General features: G+C 43.1%; 1 protein-coding gene across 10 annotated transcripts in view; it reads left to right on the forward strand.

Annotated features, from left to right (window-relative positions):
• Positions 1-14,663, forward strand: part of Rbms1 (RNA binding motif single stranded interacting protein 1) — a 232,573-nt gene that overhangs the window by 193,891 nt on the left and 24,019 nt on the right. For all 10 annotated transcript variants that reach the window (XM_057755077.1, XM_057755067.1, XM_057755074.1 and 7 more), the window contains exons 4-6: positions 472-563; positions 10,564-10,721; positions 12,689-12,768. In XM_057755077.1, coding sequence (XP_057611060.1) covers positions 472-563; positions 10,564-10,721; positions 12,689-12,768 — 330 coding nt within the window. The remainder of the gene's footprint in view (positions 1-471; positions 564-10,563; positions 10,722-12,688; positions 12,769-14,663) is intronic.

Genomic DNA, 14,663 nt, shown 5'->3' on the forward strand with positions numbered 1-14,663 from the left:
TTGCTTTAACTTAGAAAACTAAGGGATAGTCTGTAGAATACATAATTTTTGCTCCTGTCACTTTTGAGCTCAGTTATTTAACTCCATTTTTTTATATATCCTTTAAAAGCTTTTTTTTTGAAGTTGTCTCTCACAACAACCCCAATGCCCCTTTCTCCTTCCTCCCTTTCTCCTTTCTCTCCCTTTATTTATTTATTTTTACCTTGATTAGCTACTTTAATGTCAGGTGTTTTCCAGCTCAACTCTAGGACACCTTAGAAGATCTTTAAGAAACCAAAGCTCAAATCCCCACCCCCCCCACCCCCACACACTTTAAGGGATGCTCCATAGGACCGAGGAAGCCACTGACCATAGACACGTCTACTTCTACCGCCTATGTCTGAACCAGGATGAAGTCCTTTGTTTGTTTGTTTTTAACACTTTATATAATCAAAAGGTCATGGTTTAAGAAGAGTATCTTTTGCATTTCAGGTTATGGTTTTGTTGACTTCGACAGTCCTGCAGCAGCACAGAAAGCTGTCTCTGCCCTGAAGGCTAGTGGAGTCCAAGCTCAGATGGCAAAGGTGAGTGAAGACCTGTGCTCCCAAAGGTTGCCACTCCTCCGTCCCTCCGAACACTGCCACGCACCCAGGCATCCTCAGCAAGAGCAATTATCCAGAGATTTTCTTCCTCGTATTCTAAAGGAGGGTGGGCAAATGTGTATACTTTACATAGTAAAGTATGTAACCCCATAAGTAAATCCAGAAATAGCACCCAATTTTCTTAGATAATTAGAATTCCAGAAGGCTTAAACATCTATAGTTTTCTGAAACTAGAGCTTAACAGTTCTTTGCACAAAGAACTAATTCATTTTAGGCATACCTCAAAGAGAAAGTAATGGATATATATGTCTCAAAGGCAGAATGAGAAGTATTTGGGGGAAAGGTGGGAGACTAGCAAAAAGAGAGAAGGAATAGACAAGTAAATGAGAACAAAATATAATGTGTATGTATAGAAATGTCACAGTGAAACCCATTTCTTTATATGGTAACCAGAAGATGTATCTAATAGGGTATTTGGGGGATGGAACTGGAAGATGGCTGGTTGGTAAAGTGATTGTCATGCAAACATAAGGACTTGAGTTCAGATCCCTGGCAGGCATGTAAAAGCCAGGCTCAGTGGACTACTTCAGGAAGCTCTGTGCTGGACAGGGAACAGGGGGATGTCGCAGACTTGCTATCCAGCCAGTCTAGCTGAATTTGGGAACTGCAGGATCAGTGAGAGATCCCTGGCAAAAAGTAAGGTGGAGAGCTATTGAGAAAGTCATCTCATGCAAACCCCCAGCCTCCACACGCAGGAGCACACAGTTAACGATCTGAAAGGTAATCGTGCATAGTATATAATAAATTAGAAGGGATGTATAGCTGACTCACACCTGGGTTTATACAGATGTGTTTAAACAGCCGTAGATGCTGTTTAATCTCTAATGGCCAGATGATTTTCACATTCTGATTATTTATGTAATATGAACCTATCCTTTGGTAGTTTTATGTGGACTTCATCCGAGACTTATTTCTGATGAACTTTAAGCATTCTAGCTGAGGAATATTGTTGGAATATTCCTCCAAGTGAGGAGTATGCCTAAAAGTGTTCAAGGGCTATAAAACGGAGACCATATGTTTCCTACTTCATAAGCATTCTACCACAGTATGCCTGGGTTTTAATTACTGTAAGACATAATGCTTTTTCCCAGAATTGTGTTCTCTTTGCTAGTTTTCTTGGAAAGTTAAAAAGCTAGAATCCAGGAAGGCCATCCTTTAGAAATGTGAATGGCATGGCTGGCTAGGCTGTGACTTTCAGATCAGATTCACTGTCAAAGTCCGGCTGCTGCTGGAGATGGTCAGCTCATACACACGCTTGCTGCCATGCCTCATAACTGGGGTTCAGACCCTGGAACCAGGATAGTAAAAGGGGAGAACTAACTCGTCCAACTTCTTCGGTATCAATAAGCATACTGTCACACGTGCACAAACACACCCAAATGTATAAAATGTTGAAAGCCTTAGATGATGTGATGCACTTGGGAAGATTAGTTTAGCATGAACAGAATCACTCACCCAGAGCTGTTACAATCCTAAAGCTCTCCAGCTTGCTGTCAATGAGCCTTTACCTTGTTTTCAAGTCAGGATCTCACATATCCCACCTGGTACTTCCTGTGTAGCTGAGGATGACCTTGAACTTCTGACTCTTTACCTCGACCTCCTGACTGCTGGGATTATGGATAGGAGCGACCACATGTAGCTTTCCACTAAGCATATTTTGACTAAAAAATAAGAATCAGAAGCAACCCTTAAAGCATCGTGCATCTCTTAGGTGTTGTATTCTAAACAGAAATTTTATTTCACATTAAGCACATCTCAGAGTCGCATTAACTAAACCAATGCATATGTCCTGGTTTTTATAGGGCAAATGTAAGCTTGAATGATACCCTTAAACATAGAACCTGTAGTACAGCTATGAAGATAATCATGTTTTTCTTTTCCTGCATCAGTTTCTGTGTCAGATGTTTTCAAGCCTAAAATTTGGCAGTTTGTTATTTCCAATCTTGTTTTCAGAAGAGCAGTAGTTTTCTATTAGCGGGCTTTATGAAGTGCAGAGGGAAATAACTGGGTACCGTCCTTGGCTACTTCTGAATAGTACCACACATGATCCCTCCCTGAGGAATGTTCACATGGCCAGGAAAGAAGGCTGACGCAAGCTCAAGGGCTATGAGGAAGATGTGTATCACCTGAGAAGACCTGAGAGATAAGTTAGCTGCCCACAGCCCTACAGCTGCCAGCATAGAGATACTTTGACTATGAGAATCGGCCCACATAAAGATCTCAGGAATTCATAAAAAGGATTCCTTCCCTAAAGTAATCCCTCCCTATAATCCTCACAGCTTGGCGCCGAGTTGGCCTTTGGGCGTTCTTCACCTCCAGGGTAGAAGTTAAGACAAACAGAAACCATAAACTGGAAGCATCCCAGTTTTCAGATGATTGCCCATCATGTGAGCCGTGTCCAGTGTTGGCATTGAACAACTATGAGAGTGTCAGCACCTTGTGGACACAGGGAGCCTGCTTTGCGTTCTAGTTTGTAGCACATTTGCTCTGTCCATGTACTCGGTGTGCGACTGGACATGGGATAAGCAGGACATACCCAGAAAACCACAGTTCTGTCTTTCACTCTGTGCATTCTAAGTCACTCTGCGAAGCTCTGCCCTTCTCTTCTGATAATATCCAGGAGAGGTCTAGTGGCTTCTGCAGCTAGTCCCTTCTCTTGAGTTTTCACACCTAAATGCCGTAAAACATAGTGTCCCTTTGAGTATGTCTACACCCATCCCTGTCTCTATTCATGTTGTCCAGCCTCATTCAATGTGATGCTTAAAAGAGAGTCTGTTGCAGGGAGAGCACCAGTACGTTTTAGATACAGCGTGTACAATGTGGGTCATGTGTAGAGGTCCCACAGACTGCCCAGAGCCCTATAAAATCTGTGAATCTTGGCTGTTGCTGGTTCCGAGGGGCCATCACAGACTACTTTGCAATTCTTTGCTGGCAACAGTATTGACCGTTTAGGTGATCTGGAAGTGCCATTCTGAAGGTTTCCATCCCAGCGATCATTTATTATATGCCCACGTAGAATGGCATGTGATGAATGGGCCTCGTTACATTGTAGCTAAATCTAATTACATTTTAGAAGATTGGTTGGGGTTGTGACTGGCATGTAGTATATTATGATTTTTTCTTACTAAAATAATGCAAAATATTTTAACATTTAATTAACATTTTGAAGCTAAACACTTGAAGAAGAGATTATTAATGTACCATGTGCAGTGCTTATAATTTAAATCCACTGTCCTGTTTCACAGAAACTCTGAGTATCACGTAACAGTAGTGAAGTTTCCCTTCCTGTGAGTCAGGTCTGCCCCTGGCAGTGTGTTCTTACCCAGTCTCTCTCCACTCCCTGGATGTGTTTTCTAACCCTTCTGAGTTGGAGCACTAGCAGAGGACAGGAAGATCTCTTGACCTCACAGTGATGTAATCTGACTTTCTCTCACAGGCAGCAGGCAGATGTTCTTCCTCATAAAGTGCCCTGGATGCTTTTCTGAGCTCTCTCCCCAACCTATCACCCACCCCGCAAGCTGTCATCTTCCTCTGATGAACTCTCTCTCCCTGCCCGCCTAGGCAGCCTTCCTTGGGGAACCTAACTCAAAGACTTCTCTGTGTGGTCCACTTCTTTTGGCTTTCTTGGAGGGGATTTACCACATAGCCCGGGGTGAAGTTTGAGTCCCTGATTCTTGCACCTCTGCCTCCTGAGTGCTGGGGTTATTCTCTGTATTACTAAGCCAGCTTCCAGTAAAGTCCTAATTCTCATCTACCTTTGCCAGCCATCAGTAAGAGAGTAATTACTTCCCAGCCACTCTGGTAGGCCCTTTCAGTCTGTGCTCTCCCTTTCTATCGTTCAGCTTTTGAGTCATACATACATACATCAACCCACTGTATCCTGTGAGCCGGCGGGATCCAGATCAAGCTTTCTGTCAGGTCTGCTCAGAGCCCTGTTGCTTGGCTGCTAATGAGAGGCTAAAAGACCACATGTGGAGGCCCAGAACATGGCTGCCTTTCTCTCCATATAAATGTCAGTCTCGGCCTCTGTGTCTCTTCCAGACTGATAGGAGCTAGACGGTCAGCCACTCATCCTAATCCAATCGTAGCCATTGGAACACCAACACCCATTGTCAAAACTCAATTAGAAAGAAGTCTGTTGAAAAAGGCAGTGGCCTTTTTAGGGTAACCTCTGCATACCATCCTAGCACCTGTAGTATTAAGCAGTATAGTGTATTAGATAGGCGCTGTTTGGAGACATCTATAGTGTGTTGATTTAAAACAGGCTTGGGTATAGGTTGACTGTATAGGTCATATCAGGGATGCAGTCTGAATGCCAGCTTCCGGGAGGGTTAAGAACTAGCCCCATCAAAGGCCTTCACGGCTTTCATCTGCAGGGGACATGATTCTCCATCTGTGGGAAGGACCAGTGCACAGGGTCAGGGTTGCTGGCGCATTGTCTTTCAGCAGATCTTGTGTTCTCTACCATTGCATCATGGGTTTGAGCATCTGATCTTCATCCTCTTATGCTGATGAACTCAAGGGTTATCTGATGCACTTCTTGCGGGGGCAGAATTTTTATGCACGATGTTGTAAGTCTGGCTTGTGTGGTTGTGCTATAAGGGACCAATTGCTGTTTAGTTTCTTACAGCGAGTGAATCAGAATGCTGCATTGTGTTTAAAACCCACATATTAAAGTCTGAGGGGCACTCAGTTGAGGTAATGTCAGGGTGCCAGGGGTTAGGGATAAACTCACAGATACTTAAAGGTGAATTTCAAAACTGTAACCCGAGAACATAAGAGTAGCTGTTTCTCATTCATGTTCTAAGCTCCACAGCCCCGCTCAGTACCTGCCATGTGGTGGGCATGAAGTGTTTGCTTTATTTATTAAAAGTACCAGCTAATTAAAAGAAAAGCCTTTATTCCAAGGTCAGACACTGGGAATTGAGAAAAGGGATTCTTGGAAATGATGTCCATGGAATTCCTGGACCCTGCTGAAACTTAACAGACATGGCTTTGGACCTTTTGGAAAGCCAATGTATGTGAAACATAGCAGATATTTCAAATGTGTATCTTCTTCTCAAGTAAATATTCAGATGCTAAGCCAGGTGTGGTGGCTAATGCCTGCAGTCCCAGCATGCGGGAAGTTGAGGCAGGAGGATTGCTATGAGTTTGAGGCCATAGCAGTTTGAGGCTGAGCTATAAAGCAAGTTCCTGTCTAACCTAAGCTAGATGTGAGACCCTACCTCCAGAAGAAAAAAAAGTCAGATCCTATTAAAAGAAAAATTGGTAACTGACTAAAGAGATGCACGGCTTGACTCTGAGGCTGTTGCTTGAGACAGAATGGCTCCTACAGGCCTTTGCTACCTCCTGAGGCTGGCTGGGGGGTCAGCAGACCATCAGAGGTGGCAAGCTTGCACACTTTTCTCAACACATCAGCAGGCAAGTGAGCAGAAATGCAGTTCCCCTTACCCAGAGGCCCGCCGTGCTCTGAGTAGTTTGCAGGCACACACCCGTCAGCGGCGAGCTGCCGGTGGGTGAACCTCTTTAGTACAAGAGAAAACAGACAAAAACAGATGTCTGCTCCTCCTGCCAAGTCCCTTTCTTGCATTTTAGGAACCATTCCACAAGCACAGGGAGGGTTCTGTTAATTTCTTTCAGATGATGACTGAGTGCTTCGCACCCCATGGGACCTCCAAAGCCTGGTTTTTCTACTCAAGTGAGCGTTAGTGCCGTTCAGCCCTCTCACAGCCAGGGTGGGACTTCTTTGTCCATGTGTGAAAAAAGCTCCTGAACCCCATCTGTACCTGGGGACATAAAGGGGCCCATTGCACCCACTGTTCTTGGCTACCTGTAACCGGCAGGATGACTTTTTTCAGACATGGCAGTTTATTATTCGGACATAATGAAACAGTTAGCGTTGTGACTGATTTTAAAGAGACTAAATTAATCTTCATTCAAAACACCACCAATTACTATAAATACTTTATGTCCCATTTCCTGTGAATATATAAACTAATGAGACTTCATGGGCATTTGAAGGATTTGAGTGGGGTTGTATGTGTGGCTGGTGCAACCAGCCTGGGGTTTCATCCTGTTCTTTTGTGTTTTGAGTTTTAAATTAACTGCAACATTGTGGGTGCTGTTTGCAGTACAGGTCGACCACACAGAAAGAAAGAATATGTAATACTAGTTGTAGTGGCCATCCCAAATGAGGAAACTTAAATGACAAGGTTGTTGCTATGGGAAACAAATACCAGAAATCTTTGCAGGCCTGGGACGTGGCTCAGCAGTATAGTACATGCCTGTCATTCAAAAGGTTCCTGAGTTCAGATACCCAGGGTATTTTTTTTAAGTCATAGGAAATATTCACATATATTTAGTTCATTGTATATTACTTTTATCAGAGTGCTTGATTTCCCCCTGACACACATACCTCCGTTCAGGTTTTTTACCTTTTTTTTTTTTTTTTCGGTTTTTCAACACAGGGTTTCTCTGTGGTTTTGGAGCCTGTCCTGGAACTAGCTCTTGTAGACCAGGCTGGTCTCGAACTCACAGAGATCCACCTGCCTCTGCCTCCCGAGTTCTGGGATTAAAGGCGTGCGCCACCACCGCCCGGCCTCCGTTCAGGTTTTTAAACATTTTAATATTTGGGTGTTTTTCCCCCCATATTGTTACACTTGAAGTTAAATTAAAACTCTACAAAGTATGTATAGCTTTCATTAATACTTATTCCAGAAGCAGCTAAGACACATTAGAAAGTACTCACATCTACCTTGTCAAAAGACTTGAATGTGTAAAATATTCTGTGAGCTTGCTTGAATGTGAAGTCAATGAAATCTTTATAATCACGATTTCAAAAATCTCTAAAGTATTTGGGTGTGCATTTCTTATATAACAGATTTAGGTTGTTACAGCATATCTTTGTCTAAAACGTATTTTTATGACCTTAAATTAACCAGTTCCTGCTTCGTTCTGAACCTAAGAATGATTTAGGAATCGTAATTGTGCCCCTCCCCTACTTGGCTGCCTCAGAAACCTTCTTGTTTTGCAGAGTGCGGCTGTCAGAAGACAGCCCCTCGTCCATCCTCTCCCAGCACACCTGCGGGAAAGAGACATCCCAAAACATGGCAGTTTGTCTCCCTAAAGTATCAGTCCTGTAACGGTATCCAGTTCCAGAACCTGTTTTTCTCCAAAGTCAAATCGTTGTAGAAGGCAAAGTTTAACTCTCACGTTGGATAGGGATAGATACTGAGATAAGAGTCTCACATAAACTAGTCTTTGCAGCCCAGGCTGGCCGTCAACTTGTAGCAATTGTCCTGTCTCAGCCTGTACTAGCATTGGGTTCATGAGCACAAACTCTAAGATAAAGCACAGGGCTTCAAGGAAGTTGTGTAGCTAGGACAAGGTTGTGTGGTCATTTTCTTCAATGTTAGCACTCCAAGAGTGGGAAAAAAAATCTAACACAGTAACTGACAAAATAAGGTCGCCTCCTTAGGTTCCACCTCACAGTCTGTCTGCATATTGACTTAGCTTGCTCTAGATGCCCTGTGTTCTCTCAACAGACTTATCCTTTCATCTTTAAAAGAGTCCCCATCCATCCCCCCCAACATATCAAGCCTTTATCACGTTTTCTTTCCTCTCTATTGATCAGTAAGCTACTAGAAGGTGGGGCTGAGGACATAGTTGCTTTGCAGTTAGAGTCTGGGACTCATGGGATACATTGGAAAAGCCCTTCTTCTGTGAAGCCGTTTTCAGGGAGCAGCGACCCTGCTTGCGTAGGTTTCCACAGGAACGAAACTTCAGTGACTTGGGAGGTTGGGACTTGGAGGAGCTGTGTGATTGACTGGGTGACATTGGTGGGGGCAGCAAATGAAGTGGAAATAAAGGGATAAGGCTTCCCCTCTTACCCCACCTCAGCACCTGAAGACAACTTTATTGTCTTTCCTTGTGTTTTGAAACACTGCATGCACTATTGCCCTACATCTGTTAAATAACTTGGCTCATTTTCAGCATCAAAGATAATACTTTATCTGGCTGACAATAAGATGTTTTGTTCAGTATCAAATAACCAGTGGTATCACACTAAACCCTTCTAATCTTGGCTAAAAAGCAAAAATAGGTGCCGCTTTGATTTGCCCATGAATGGTCCATGAAGGAGATTGTTCAGTTGCTTGGTGTTGTGCACTGTGAAATTTCTCATTTTTTGTTGGACCTGCCCATAACATACCCTAGAACCTGGATCACCTGGGCTCAGAGCCAGCGCTCTTTGCCTTTGGCCTGATTGTGTATTGCCTTCTTTCTCACCTGGGCTGGGAAGGTCTAAGGACAGTGTTGATTTCCGTACTTCTGTCCCTTTTAGCTTTAATTCTTGGGAATGGCAGGACAGCTGTCATTCTGTAGGAAACTAAATTGCTCCAGTGGTTTATCCTCTTCGTTTCCATATGAGGTGCGGGAAGTCAAGCTCAAGGTCCCATGCCAGACAAGAGCTTTAACAGTGAGCTGAACCCCAGCTCTAGATGATTTTAAATCTTAAAAAGACAGACAGGGTACAAAAGGTTAGTGTTTGTTATTACTTGAAAATTATATAAAAGGAGAGATTTCCTTTCAGGTTTATTTAATGCTAAGTTACATTAGGAAGACTTTGTACAAGTGCAAACATACTCAATGCTTCATACATATTTTTAGAACACCGTGTCTTCAGAAATTGAGGAGGTCATAATGAGGATATTATTCTGTTGCCAAAGGCTAAGACATCAATTAATGGCTTTACCAGTAGTGCTTCAGAAAGAGAAGTCAGCTCATGTATATCAATGTGTAAAGATAAAACTGGAGGATTGGGGATCCAGTTCTTTGGTAGGACGCTTGCCTAGAAAGCCCTGTGTTCATCTCCAAAACTAGAAGCAGGGGGAATGTCAAAGGAAAATTTGAAGTGATGGTTATACCAACCTCAGTTGTATAAGTAAACTTTGAGTTAGGCAGAAAATATTCTTGTCAGATGGGCTTGCTGTACTGGTTTGAATAGCGTACTCTTCATATGTGTGCATCGCACTCCCTGGGTACCACACAGTTCAGCCACATATCTTTGGTTCCAGTTCTTTGCAAACTAACAAAGGAAGACAAATGATCCGATGCGAGTCTCTTCTCAAACTCAGTGTGCTTGTTAATTAGATGCACATCTTGTTAAAATGCAGCTCCTGGTTCTGCACTTGTAATCCAGTACCCAGCAGGTGCAGTCTGCTGGCCTGTGGATGCTAGAGGACCCTTTGTGGAACAGAGACTGACCCAACCTGCCTTCCTCATAGTGCTGTATCGTTTGCCATGGCTTACAGTTTCTTGTTTAAGTTAGGAGCTATCCTTTTCCTTCTGGTGAATAGAGTGGAGCCAAGTAATGGTGGGGCAGACATCTCTAATCCCAGCACTCAGGAAGCTGAGGCTAGGGAGAACACGCATGTATCAAAAAGAGAAGAAAGGAAGAAGTAAATTGATATACATTGTACCATGGGGAAGTGAAGGAGAAGTCGAACCCCCAAGTACTGGATTCCACAGAGTTGGTCCAGAATCTTTCTCCACAGATCTCCAAGCTGAATTATTAGCAGCAGTGAGCTTGGCATGGACTTCTGAAAACAGCAGTGGTTGGTTAGTTGTGGAGTCACTGCATGCTGCTGACACTTGTTTTGTAAGAATATCTTCCCAAACTCGATGCAGACCAGTGGTGCTACTTCCACATCTGCTGCACATGACACTGGGGACCACGTTTGGCGTGTGCAGGCTGTACAAGAGTCAGACATGATTTTCAAGCGTCCGGGGTGGCTTATGTGTTCTGGACACGCCATGGTCTCACTATGTAATGTTTAAAGGACTCACAGATCTGAATGAAAACGTGCTAGCATGGTGTCTCCTTCTGCCGGAAAGTGACAGCTGACTTTCTGTTCTGCCTTAGCAACAGGAACAAGATCCTACCAACCTGTACATTTCTAACCTGCCGCTGTCCATGGACGAGCAAGAACTTGAAAATATGCTCAAGCCCTTCGGACAAGTTATTTCTACAAGGGTCCTGCGTGATTCCAGTGGTACCAGCCGTGGTGTTGGCTTTGCCAGGTAAGCACACTGCCGTCTCCTTAGGAACAGTTGTGGCTCTGCTAAGTCATTCTAGAAAATGAAAAATGACCAGAAATAGAACGCTTGAGCCAGGGTCGTGGGAGCCAGTTGTACTGAGGACTTAAGTTGCTTGTGACTTTACACATGAGATTTTCCAAGCCTTGGGAAGTTCTGGGCTCCCCAAACCGAGCACTGTGAAGTACTCAATGGCTCGTGGCTGGAACTGTCACAAGAACAGTGGCCCTGGACACGTGGTCCTGACAGCTTGACTCTTCAAGATGCTTGTAACCATCTACAGACGAACAACCTCCTGAGGCTCATAGATAAAACCATGTCTTTTTCTCAGACAGAAATCTGATTTATAATAAAGCAGGTTTAAAGGGTTTTTTTAAGCTAACTATTTCAGACATTCAGAAAAGGGAGTATAAAACCTAGCCATCTCATCAACTCAGAAGCTACTAATGGTTTATAATTCTTCAGGTTTGTTTCTCTAATGAACACCTAGACACCCCTACCCTGCTATAAAATCTTTGTCTTCCTCTTCCTAGAAAAAAACCCTTTAGTGGCTAAAATGGTTTCTAGACAACTAAACAGAAAGCTTTGATTCATGGCAGATTTATAATCTTAAGTCCCTACACAAAAGCTAATTTTATAAAGAATTATTTAATAATTTATTAGCAGTGAGCAATGACAGATAACATCAGCATTAAATTGTAAACTGATTTTGGACGGGAATGCTGACATAATTAACAATAAAAACGACATTCACATCTTACCACAAACTCAGGATGTCAACAAAACATTTATTTGTTAAAGCATTTATTTCTAAGGGACCTTATCGTTGTCACCTCGCCACTAAGTCACAAAGGCCAGGGATGCAACTTGGTTCTGTTGGCTTTCAGTCACTTGCTCCATTGGGCCACAGTCTGGGATAAAACCCAGACAGCCTTTCTGTGGTGTCAGTAGTATATACTGATAACATCATTGATGAAAAGGCTACAGGCAAGACATTTGGTGCTCTGGCCTCATGTCATTCCTCCATGGTTCCCTTCTGAATGCAGATCACCCTATAGAGTGATGTCACCCTGACAGAGTGAGACCACCCCTTCAGATTGACATCACCCCTTCAGAGTGACGTCACCCTTACAGAGTGATATCATCCCTCCAGCGTCCAGTAGAATTCTGCTGGTTTTTAAGATCCATCACTGCTAATTAAAACTGAGGTGTGACTGAGTGAACCTGAGTATAACACGTTTTGAGAAGGTGATTGGATATTCCCACTGAAGAAAGAAAGGTGAAGGATATTTCCAAGTCAGAGTCATTAAGTCCCCAGAAGTACTTCTCAGCTATATTTAGTCACCTGTAGATGTAAAATAAACTGTAAAATTAGGCTCCAGTCTTTAATTCCCACTCCAAAGTCAAGATGATAAACTGCATAATTAAGTTCACTAATTTAATTTTAAACTCGGAGTGAGTGAAAGTTAGAAACACATAAGGCAAAGCCTCTGATTGACACGAGCCATTAGCATGAGTTCATGAAAGGAAAAGACCATCTTTAAAACAAAAAATCTGAACTGTTGTTTTTAGCACAAAGTCATGACTAATCAAATTATGAATTACTTTAAATTATGAATTATTATAAATTAAATTTCAAATTTCCAACCATTAGGAACTCATAATTTCATATGACTGCTTTGAGGCACTCTTCATAGAATTTACTGTCTTTCATAATTCAGAATATTCTGTCTTTTGCAATTATAATAACTCTGGGATCAGTTATTTTGCTGTAGAAATGCCAGAGTAACAGCTAATGAGAGAGGAAGCCCTCTTTTTCGTTATCATACCCATGATCTTCTGCTAGGTTTAGGTTTCCTCTGTTTCCTAAACCTATAGCAGGAGTTAGACAAGCTCTCTTAGTGCTCTGCGTGTGCAGCGTATTTATGGATGTCTTATTTTTATATGACTAGGATGGAATCAACAGAAAAATGCGAAGCCGTAATTGGTCATTTCAATGGAAAATTCATTAAGACCCCGCCAGGAGTTTCTGGTATGTTGTTTGCCTAAAGTTTTATCAGTCATCTTGTATATAGCATGTATGTAACTTCAGCACACAGTGACTCTTCAGATCCCCCAAACCCCTCGCTTCTCTGTGACGCTTACCTGTTTGTATTGGCAAATATGATTTACGTGTGCGCCAGTCAGGAGAAGCTGGAGTGTCAGCTCCTCGTAAAGAGCTGACTCGCCAAGCATGGTAGAATTGACTCCTTTGACCTGTGATCATATTTTAACTCACCTCGCCACCATCCACACGAGCCTTCCTGGGCATGGGCACATTCCCTGAGAGCTCACACCCAGACTTCTGGTAGGCTGTTCTGAAATACAAGGAGCTCTTCCTGTTCTTGCTGAGAATTGACTTGTTAATCTGTTTCCTGTCTTTACAAAATCTGGGGTCTGTTGATGCTACAGTCCTTCCTTGAGTGGCAGCTTGGCTTCCTTATCCATTCGCCGTAGGTTGTGCCTGCTGGAAGGATGCTGAGACCATTTTCTCTGTCTCTGTGGTGCCATGAAAAATCGTCCGGACTCTCAGCACTATTGTTTCTCCTGCTGTTCTCCCTTCTCCCCTCACCCATCCAGGTATCTCAAAGAGGATGACCACACTTTCTATTTAAGGAACAGACTCTGGGGTACCAGAAATGCCACCTGATTTCTGCGTCCTCTATTGAAGGACCACGCCTGTGCCCTGCTCTTTCCTTTCCCCTTCCAAGAGGATATTGGAGCTGTTTGTGATCTTGTCCCATTGGGGCTTTGCTATGCCTGCCTTTCCTATAATCGTATCTGATTTTTGCTTATATCCCACTTTCCTAACAAAACGAAAAATTTTTATTTGGGGATCTATATAATAACATGTCCCTGACAAGACTAATTGGTGAGCAAATGGAAGATAATCCACAGACAGTTAATATTCTACTTTCATTTCTATTGCTGTGATAAAAATGCCCTTAGAGAAAGCAAGCAGCCGCGGGTTTATTTTAGCTCAATATTGCAGGTTACTTTCTATCACTGTGGGAAAGCCAAAGTGGCGGCAGGGACTCGCATCGCATCCACAGTCAAGAGCAGGGAGAGAATGGTTGAATTCATGTCCGTTTGTTTATGCATGGCTTGATTTCTCTCTTTTCCTATAGTTTAGAACCCTTGCTCTAGGGAATGGTGCCACTCACAGTGTGTGCTGGGTCTTCCATAACAGTTCATTTACAACCACCCCCAGACATGCCCATGGCCATTGGTACTTTCTCCCAGGCGACTATAGGCTGTGTCAAGTTGGCAAAACTATCACGATTAGAAACAAGACAAAAAGAAAAAAGTGAATGTAGCCATTATGGATGATTTTAATCACAAGATTTAGTGGCTAGCAGTGCAAACTACTTTATGTTAGGATTCCTCCAGAGGAAGATAATCCATTTGTATTTGCAATCATCCTGACCTTTTGTGTTCTCGAAGCTAAGGCTGTGTTTTCCTAAAAACACTTTTCAATGGGAGTCTCACTTACCATCACGCCTCAGTCCTCCCCAGGTTGGTATCTTCTCCTACCATATAGTTCAGTTCCTTTAGGTGAGCATTCTGTGTGCTGGGGCAGCGGTAAAAAAAAATAGCACAAATAGGAGATTAGTGACTCTCCATTCTGAGGGCCAAAAGTCCAAGCTGGAGGAATGAATACAAGGTAGGTTCTTGCTGAGGGCTGGAGGGAAGCGGCTATTCCAAGTATCCCTTTTGCTTGCAGTTGGCCATTCTCTTTCTGGGTTTCCACATCACCTTCCCTCTGTGTGTTCTTTCATTTATAAGAACACCTCTGGTTCCCCCTAGTGATGTCATTAGAACACCAGTCATGGCGGATGAATGGCCCACCCTAGTGATGTCATGAGAACACCAGTCATGGCGGATGAA

The sequence above is a fragment of the Chionomys nivalis genome, chromosome 22, assembly GCF_950005125.1.
Source record: "Chionomys nivalis chromosome 22, mChiNiv1.1, whole genome shotgun sequence".
NCBI classification, from domain to species: Eukaryota; Metazoa; Chordata; class Mammalia; order Rodentia; family Cricetidae; genus Chionomys; species Chionomys nivalis.